The sequence below is a fragment of the Morone saxatilis genome, unplaced genomic scaffold (genome assembly GCF_004916995.1).
Source record: "Morone saxatilis isolate NCDOM2014 unplaced genomic scaffold, NCSU_SB_2.0 Contig9, whole genome shotgun sequence".
Lineage (NCBI taxonomy): Eukaryota > Metazoa > Chordata > Actinopteri > Moronidae > Morone > Morone saxatilis.
The window spans coordinates 9,011,545-9,021,308 of NW_023340268.1; the positions used below are offsets into that span (position 1 = coordinate 9,011,545).

A 9,764-nucleotide genomic window follows, 5' to 3' on the forward strand; every position below is an offset into this window, starting at 1 on the left:
TTTTTTTTTTTTTTTTTTAGCCCAGGACCTAAAAACTCACTGAGCAACAAATAAATATTAAAACAGAAAAGAACAAGTGAGGAGCGATTGGTTTGTCTGATCTTTAAAAGCCATGTCTCCTCTCCACTTTCGAGGCTGTTTAATAGGAGGGAGCTGAAACCAGGGAGTTAAAATATAGCTAAAACCAGGCGGTTAAGAGTTTACACCTATAGGTCTTTTTGGATCCACTTTGACCTGGGCTGGAAGACAGAGAGTGTGTGTGTGTGTTGTTATTGTTGTTTGAGTGTACAGGAGCAACCACTGTCCCATCATGCCTCGCTCTTTCTTGGTAAAGAAAGTGAAACTGGACGATTTTTCGGCCGCAGAGTTGGAGAGCTCATACGGTCACAGCAGAAGAGAAGAGCTCAGTCTGCGATTCCATCATCATGACAAAGGTTAGTCACACACACACACACACAGGGTATTTCTTTATCCCCTGATTCAAAGCATTAGTCATGACTGTTTCAGAAGGAGGAGGAAAAAGGAATTACAGGGTCAAACTCCGGTCACAACCCAAAAATACAGCAATCACAGGCAGGGAAAATCTTTCTTTTTGTTGACCTCTTGAAACAGCATTACTGCAGACAACACACAGAGCAGAGAGATGGCAGGACGTGAGACACAACCTACTGAGAGTCTTGCATGCTCGGTGCTGTGAAAAGAGATTATTTAAAGTAATGTGTTGTAATAAAAGTGTGACCCTTTTCCCACAGCCAGGTCAGAGGTCAGGGCAGAGCAGGGGGTCTTTCTCAAAGGTGCCTCCTCAGGGTGGGATTCTTGATGATTCAGTGGTTTAACAAACCCAATCAATGAAAATGAGACAAACCCCTGGGTGTTTTTTATTATGCATTTACATTTTGGCTTTCCAACACTCTTACCATCCTAAAATCCAATTTCCTCCTGGTTTTTCCATCTTTTTAGCTCGTATATCTTGTGTATACTGCCCTGTTGCTCAGATAATGCAGTACAGCAACCAAATAGCTGCTGACATTAACAAGTTAACGTTTGTTTCTTCAGAAAAAGACAGCTGATAAGCCACAGGGAGCCAGAGAGCTGAGATCTTTTCCAGAAAACCATGCAAAAAATGCTTATGTCACCAGCACACATGCAGTGGGATTCTCTGTTGTTCTGTTGCCCGGTAAATTATTCAAATCAGGTTGTTTCCAGCAGCTGTGAGTCTCTCTCCAAGATTTCAACAATATTGCACCGCTACATTGATGCTAAATGGTTCCCACGCACTGTATAATCCTGGAGGCAGAATACAATGAGAGTCAGTGAGAATGGGCGATATTGGGTCAGATGTTCAGCTGGAATTTTTCATGTTTTGATAAAATACTTCTGAACAGCAACCGACAGTCGTATGTTTACTCTCAAAAGTTTCCTAGTGGTGTTAGGAGTTGCTTGAAAACAACAGGAGCTTATTGGTCTTAAAGGTTAGGACTGTGTTTCTGTTGAAGCTCCATTTCTATTTAACCTTGAGATCAAGTGATTATTTGCGATGTTTAAGTGGTTGCTTGCAGTCACAAGTCCACAGAGAACGGCTGCCCACCAGTGCAGCTTTATGAAGCTTTGGTTTTATGGCACTTCTACTGTAATTGGTCAGTATCACCGCTCCCATTAACCCTGTTTTTTCAGCTAGATAACTCTCAATAATAAGACAAAGTTATCTGGTGAACAGACATTTTTCCAGGAGTTAACAGAGACCAAAACAGAGCTAAAAGGAGAGCGAATATTGGACTTTGGTAGCTAAAAAACATGACTCCAGTTGGATGAATATCTTCCCATGTGTCTACTAAATGTGTAAATAGGCGTTTCTTAGGTAACACACGGTCCATATGACCTTTATAAGGCAGTGATTCCCCAGGATTGCGTGCCTGTCAGCTTGTTTCTGCCCCCTAGTGGTGAACATGTCATTAATGCAGCTTTAAAGAACTAGAGGACTAATTGTGTCTGTCATAGCAGAAGAAGGCTGTTAGTGCAAGCCTGGTGGTTTTCACATTGTACCAAGGTCAAAATGTGAGACGAAGAGATCCCAGGTGTTTTGATGTCAGAAGAAAACAGAGAAACATGCAGCAGCAGCAGCAGCAGTGCGGCAGGCATGGAAAGACAGAGGCTGCTATCCCTTGTTATAAATATAACAAGAGTTTGACTGAAGCAACTGCAGCTTGTTGCACAAACACACACACATGCACAGGGACACATGCACATGGACGTACACACACTGCTGTGTTTCTGTCAACTCGGCACAATTCCCAGGCAGCTTGCACAGCTGAGTGCACAGCATTACACACACACACAGAGAGAGAGAGAGAGAGGAAGCAGTCAGTGACCTACAAGTGTCCAAAGCACACAAGTGTGTGTCAGTTACTGCTGGTTTGGATCAAAAATTAAATTGTAGCTTGCAGCTTTTCTCTCACTGCCTCTCTCTCCGTCTTCCTTTCTCTTTCTAATTCCCCGTATTTCAAAGACACATGAAAGAGGGATGGCTTTGGTTTGGCAGAGTATTTTAATCTTTAATAAGCATTTAGAACAGCTATCAGCCCTAATGCTGCTAAAGTGCTTTGAAATGAATACAGGGTTGACACAGCGAGACGGAGACGGAGACAGTTGGAGGGAGACAAACAAACAGAGACAGTACGCAGACGTTGAGACGTACAGAAAAGACGGTCATGTTTAATTGGCAGGGATCATAGAAAAACCTTCTGCAGGGAAGAAGTTTGTTTTTATGTTTGTGTTACCTCCTGTCAGTCACATACACAACTCAGTCTGGTCCTTAGTACCTTCACAGCAGAGTAAACAAAAAATACACACACACACACACACTGAATATTGGAAGCTATTTTTCTCATTACACATAATATTGTCAGTAGGAGTCTCACTCAGGTCATTAAGTCGTTACAGAGTCTGTCCTTCCATCCATCTAACATACTGGTCTGAAGCATTATGTCGTCGCAACTAATCGGCATGTATAAATTAAATTAGATATAGATCATAGTGGTTCCGATGTGGATGAATCCAGTGTTTTTGGTGAACCATTCCTTTCCATCTGGTTCATCTGGTCCAAGAAATATCTAAATCGGGCACATTGCCATAATTTACTGAGCGCACTCATGTGTTCAAATTAATTAATCCTATTTTGGAAACTTCAGTTTTTTCCCTTCAGGCCAAAATTTCAGTTTTGCAAACAAGACATTTCATTTTAGTGTCACCCTCAGGAGAAACGTCAACAAAATCTTCAGCGTATGTCGGAGTTTCCATCCAACATTTAATCCCAAATGAAGCGAGGTGTAATTTGCAATGGCAATTAAAGGACCAGTGTGAAGGAATTAGCAGCATCTAGTGGTTTCAGATCGCTTCACCCTCCCCTTCCAAGGGCAAAGGAGAAACTATGGTGGCTGCGAAACGTGCCCCTATCCACAGCCTATGTTTGGTTTGTCCTTTCTGGGCTACTGTAGAAACATAGCGGCCTCCAGGGAAGGCTATTTGTGGCGTCTGTAGATAAAAACGTCTCATTCTAATGTGACAAAAACACAATGACTCCTATTTTCAGGTGATTATACACTAATGTAAACATACCTATGAATAGCCTCCTAAATGTTACACAATGGACCTTTAAATACGTCAAACATCTTTAATTAGATTTCTTGTGAATACTATTTCTAATAAATATGAAGTTATCTGTTATAGGTGTGAGAAAGTCTGAGAAAAGTTAGTAAATGTTAAGACTGATAACACCATTTGTGCAGGATTTTGGAATTTATAAGAATTTGGCACCTTAACTAACTCAGTTGGAGTGAGTGGTTAGAGGAGAGAAGGAGGCAAATGTAAGTGGTTTATTTGCACTTTATAAACTTTTCTTGATCATTTCTTTTACAGTTGCCAACAGCAGCTTAAGTCACTGGTGGAATATAAGTAGGTACTTAATATCTAGTGTGTAACATTTAGGAGGATCTAGTGACAGAAATGGAATATAATGTTTTATTATGAATCCTCCACACCGATCCTTTAAGGGCTGTACATTTTACATCACTTGAGTATTTTCAGTTACTTCATTGCGTGTGAGAGAGATAGAGGACTTGTTGCCCCATTACATTACATTTATTTGACATCTTTAGTTACGAATTACTTGCTAGATTCAGGTTTTATATGCGAAACATGAGGAGCGTTTGAAATATGATGCATTTCTTTACAATTAAATTACCCAGTCATGTATAAAATACCTAAAATTGTTCACACGTTGACAAATTATATTAAGTAATAATATCTAATAATACAATATATTATCAATAAACTCTGAAAGGAGTGTTTACTTTTGATACTTTAAGTACATTTTGCTTGTACTTTTGTCCTTCTTAAGAAACAATCAGAATGCAGGATTTTACCTGTAAAGGAGTATTTTTATACTATGTTGTGGTATTTCTGCTTTTACTTAAGTAGAGGAGCTGAACATTTTCCACCACTGGCTTTAGCAGAAAAAAACAAAAAGACATTTCAATGGGCAAATTCCTTGAAGGGATAAATAAGCAACGTCAGCTGTAAAAGTTCCCTGGAGAGACCCCACCAGTGGGGCTGTTTACTGTCCATCAGCACAAGTCTGTTGTTCTACTGGGAAGCTGCCAATTTGAGTGATTATGAAGCTCTGCAACATCTCCACGACTGGAGTTGTTCTTAGTCAACTTAATGCGGGTTAAAAATGAACACTTGGTCATGTTTCAAAGCTTTTACTCATGCTCTATAAAACAAGACACACACACAAACACAGTACTTTGTTCCAGAGTGCGATGATTGAATATTCATGATTCATGATTTTTTTTCTCTCACACCACCTCCCTTGCCTCCCCTCTCTATTTTGTCCTCCTCTATTGCTTGTCTTAATATAATCCAAAATGTTAAATCAGCACGAGAGCTGTAAACGCCAAAACCACCAAACCACAAACACCATATTGGACGTAACTCTGCTTTCACTCTCCTACAACTCCTTTCTTTATTTCTTTCTTTCTCTCTCCTGCCATCCCTCATCTCACTATGCGTCTTCTCTCTTTCCTCACCCCCCTCTCTATCTCTCTCTGTCTCTTTTCTCATCATATTATCGATCAGCTCCTGAGCTTTTCTCAGAACTGCATCATGAAATTATATTACCAGCAATAGTATCTCCTCTGCTGCCTGTGTCTAAATGCTCACAGAGTGCTAATTGAAATGGAGAGCAATTGATCGGCGTGGATCCACAGGAGTCATGGCTGTGGGGTATTAGCTACCAAGTCTCTCCTTGTGTCTGCTGGAGTTCAGCCTGTTGAGCGTAGAAGCCAATAATAGAAATAACGAAGCAGCTAACATCATAACACGGCAACAAATAATTCATCAGAGTTTGTTTGAGCTGTGCGGAAATATGCAGGTAGCTTGGGAATGTATGAGTCTCAGAAATACTGTTTATCTGAAGAGGAAGACTGAAAGGTTGTTGACCAGTATACCCAGTTAAATGCAGTCAGTGTCAGGTTGCCCTTGAGCAAAGCACTAGACTCCCAGCCACTGTAATAGAGATGCTCTGTGTACAACAGTTTGACATTTTGACAGCTCAGAGGTGTGACTGTGTGGAGCTGTAGACCTGTCAAGGAAGGTGCAGTTGTAGAGGAGAAAGTGTGCTCACTGAACCCTCTTATGGAAAATAAAGATTTCCCACTGAGGGGAAAGTGTCTCCTCCTTGCTGGCAAAGACATAAAAACACTTTACTGCCACTATAAATACCACAACTCTCTCCTTCTCCTTCTACTCAGCTTTATATCACCTCCAAAAAATGGTTGTGTTTTAAGACGAACCTCTCAGTGTGTCGGTGTATCTTAAGAATGGACTTGTGTCTCCTGTGGCCGCTTTCGTCTCGTACGGATGCCAATGGGGGAAAAACAAAGGTTCATCTTAAAACATAATGCACATGTTGTTAATGTGATCCTGGGCAGTCCAGCTGATATTTATAAAAACCAGAGACGCCAGGCTGTAATCAGTAAAATTATCAGGAGACAACATGTGAAGCAGCTCTCTGAATAATGAATGAACTTGTGGTGAATGGGTTTGATTTGTGGCCTGTGTTTTTGCAATTATATGAAATCTTTTTAATTGTACTGGTAGCAGTGGAAGCCCCCGGAGTGACGATGATAGTATAGTACGTTTGTAGCTCAAAGCAGTTTTGTCCTTATGACTCACTGCAGCAGTTTGGTTTATAGTTAGACCGACATTACTTAGAGTGCATTACTTAAGAGTGTTTGAATAATTATTGTCTTCTGTTATGATACAAGCCCTATTGATTATTTGCTGTAAAAAGTAGTGGAATCAACACAATTTCAACACATGATTTATTAAGTTGTAAACTTTAGGTAGCCTAAAATGTAATATTTTGGAAGGATAGTGAGCCATAAATTGTTTTATTTACACTCAGTATTCACACATCCTGTTTGCCTGCCCGGCTCTCTTGTTGCCTGGAACACCTTATCATCAAAAACATGAAAAGACACAAAGGTTGGGTATATCTAGAGGTTCAGGCCTGGGAATACAGAGGCAACCTAACAGTAGCAATATCTTTCTTCTGGGCTTCATAGTGAAAAAGAGGAGCTTTGGTTTTTTATTATAGAGTATATCAACCTCAAATATCAAAGGAAAGAAAGGTTAAATCCTGTCAAGGAATGCATTTTCCCTTTCTGTACCACTTTTGTAGCACTCATTCAGCTTACCTATAAAGATTTTCAAACCAATCAGTTTCTAATTTCCAATCAATCCCCCTGTCATGGTCGAATGATTAACCTCTTCCTCTCTCTCTCTCTTTTCAGGCTACGTCAGCGATTATCTGAGTCCATCTCCTTACGATGATGTGGTGGGAAGCGTCTCATCTGTCATCTCTAAAGTACCCTCCCCCAGCCACCCGTCAATTATCTATGGCCGAATTGACGACACCTATTCCGGCATCCATGGCGATATCCACGGCGATTCAGACCAGCCGGACAGCCCGCGCTCTGAGGTGTCGTCATCAGCCGGTGGATACATCAACGGGGACGCAGCCGTGAGCGAAGGGTACACTGTGGATGCGTTTTTCATCATGGACGGGCGATCGCGGAGGAAAGCCGCGGCAACCCCAAGAGGAACCACCCAGAGGCACACCTGCAGCGAGTGTGGCAAAACCTACGCCACGTCCTCCAACCTGAGCCGGCACAAGCAGACGCACAGGAGCATAGACAGCAAGATGGCCAAGAAGTGCCCCACATGTGGGAAAGTCTACGTTTCCATGCCTGCGATGGCCATGCACCTGCTGACCCATGACCTCAAGCACAAGTGTGACGTGTGCGGCAAAGCGTTCAGCCGGCCGTGGCTGCTGCAGGGCCACATGCGCTCGCACACGGGCGAGAAGCCGTTCGGGTGTGCGCACTGTGGCAAAGCGTTCGCCGACAGGTCAAACCTGCGCGCTCACATGCAGACGCACTCTGCCTTCAAGCACTACAAGTGTAAACGGTGTGACAAGACGTTTGCGCTCAAGAGTTACCTGAACAAGCACTACGAGTCGGCGTGCTTCAAGGGGGCTTTCTCCCCTATGAGCTCAGTGGATGAATGATGGATTCAGGTTTACTGGAGGTTTTTTTTGTTTACTTAAAACAGATTTTGCTGGCCTCACTCCCAATGTTTCCTGCTTTCGCAAACAAGAAGACCAGTATTCCTGAGCACTACAAGAAAGGAGTGTTTTCTCTGCAAGGATCATGAGGCAAATGACAAAAATAGATTGAGGACGTGTCCATTTTTATCAAGACCCTCCCTCCTCTTGTCTCCTCTTTCCTCATCAGGAAGTGGAACGAAAAGTTTTCAATGCTTGTTTTAGATTGTCACCTGTTTCGATAAGATATGTCCCCTACTGAGGCTGTTTTGAGTATCTCTGAAGATAAATAAAGCACAGCACATCTAGCTCATCATTTTTGAAGATACCTAGATCTATTTATGTCCGTATCTATCCTCGTCCCTCTTTTTTTTGTGTTCAGCTCATGGCGAAACGACACTAAAGCACAAATCCTCTCCCATCTCTCCGTCTTATTTCTGTGACAGCAATATCACAGGAGTTTAAAGCATGAATCACATCTTCGTCAGTTTTCTTGCAAAGAGATTGAATGAACTTTCATATTTACTCCTTTTTTAAAAACAAACATTCGTAATCTTAGGATACAGCTGGTATCCTGCTTTTGGTGAAACTGACCTCGGGCAGAACTTATAGGAGGAGATAAAGCATCAAAACAAAGAAAAGCACACATTTGTTCTCCGTTTTCCTTCACGCTAGTCACATGCTTTGCCTACTGACACACTGAACTGTGAAGGAAATGGGGTGTTCATAACACAACAGGCAAGGCAAACTACACCTTTGTAATGGGGAAATAATATTTTTTTGTTTAACCAATGTCTTACAGAAAAAGGACTGTTTTTTTTTTGTGTTTAAAAAAAAAAGTTATTTTGGCATTTGTGCTTTACTTGACAGTAATCAGTGGAAGGTGAGAAGGAATAAGGGAGACAAACTAGACTTCCATTGCTCCCACTGAGCCACCAGGGTATTATTTGACAAACAGTGTTTTACTACAACTTAAATCTGATGCTATTTATTTTTACTTGTCAATGTCAGACGAGGATCCAGACATTAAAAATGTCCTGATTTCTCTCCAAAAAGGTCAAACCTTTCTCAAAAGTGTTGTAAAATAGTGTTTTTGTTGCCAGTGGGCTACACAGTATTCAGCTTTATGTCTTTTTTTTATGTGTCTATTTATTGCCTAATTTATTTATTTATTCTTATGTTTTTGTAGATTTATTGATTTTGCACTTTACTTTGTTTATATTTTGCCTTTGTTACAAATATGCCAAAGCATTTGACACTTTCTAATTACCGAATACCTTTTTACTTTTGTCCGCCACTTTAATTATAAAAACTACTGCATGCAAAAAATAACAATAGCCTAATAATGGAATCTATGCCAATTTTATGAATCTTTGGGATATTTTGCCAAACATCTCTTAGATAATAGGCAAATTAAGCAAATTTCTGTCTTCGGCAATATTTCATTCATATCCGATAGAGCAATAATGCATGATATTTTTGAAGAGACATGAGTCATAACTGCTTGTAACATCTTGATTTTTTCAAGTACCACTATTCTATGTAGTTATGAGAAATGAAATTTCAGGGAGTTAGCAAACCAAGTTAGTGTTAAATATGGAGGGTTGGGTTAAGAGCTCTGCATTTAGAGGAACTGCGACACTGCTGTGATGCTTTGAGGCTTTCTCCCGTGACTTCTGTGATTGTTTTGAAGTGTTTTGAACGGATCAAATTAACAAGAGCAGAGAGTCCGTTTTCCAACCTCTGCTGATTTAGTATGTGATGTTATCCAAAACAATTGCCTCCCAGTTATAATTCTATCTTGGCATCATTATCTTGTTGACAATTATGTCTGTATAAGCATTAGGAGCTGTCGGGGCTTCCAGGGATTCACACAGATGGCACAACTCCTTTAGGTGGAGGGCTCTGGGTTGGGTCGGGACGGGTCTTTTTGTACATGGTTTATGCACTGCCTGCCTCGTATTATTATTCTAAAATATTGTAGAAAGTAGAAGGTACTACCGTAGGCCTCTGGTGCTGAAACATGAAAACACAAAAACCCAGAACAAGAACGATTGAGAGTTTTGGTATTTTGTATGTTCCCAGTTTTAATCGTCGA

At 40.9% G+C, this 9,764-nt stretch overlaps 1 protein-coding gene across 1 annotated transcript; it reads left to right on the forward strand.

The window, feature by feature from the left end:
- Positions 1 to 271: 271 nt before the first annotated feature.
- LOC118342974 (transcriptional repressor scratch 1-like) lies at positions 272 to 7,630 on the forward strand. The gene is made up of 2 exons (XM_035681679.1): positions 272 to 434; positions 6,855 to 7,630. The coding sequence occupies exons 1-2, from the start codon at positions 311 to 313 to the stop codon at positions 7,628 to 7,630; spliced, it is 900 nt and encodes a 299-aa protein (XP_035537572.1). The 5' UTR covers positions 272 to 310.
- The last annotated feature ends 2,134 nt before the right edge of the window (positions 7,631 to 9,764 follow it).

Bases quoted from the DNA above. Each gene is read 5' to 3' on its own strand.
- LOC118342974 (XM_035681679.1), top strand. From the start codon at position 311: ATGCCTCGCTCTTTCTTGGTAAAGAAAGTGAAACTGGACGATTTTTCG. The intron at 435-6,854 runs GTTAGTCACACA...CTCTCTTTTCAG, and splicing joins ATTCCATCATCATGACAAAG to GCTACGTCAGCGATTATCTG.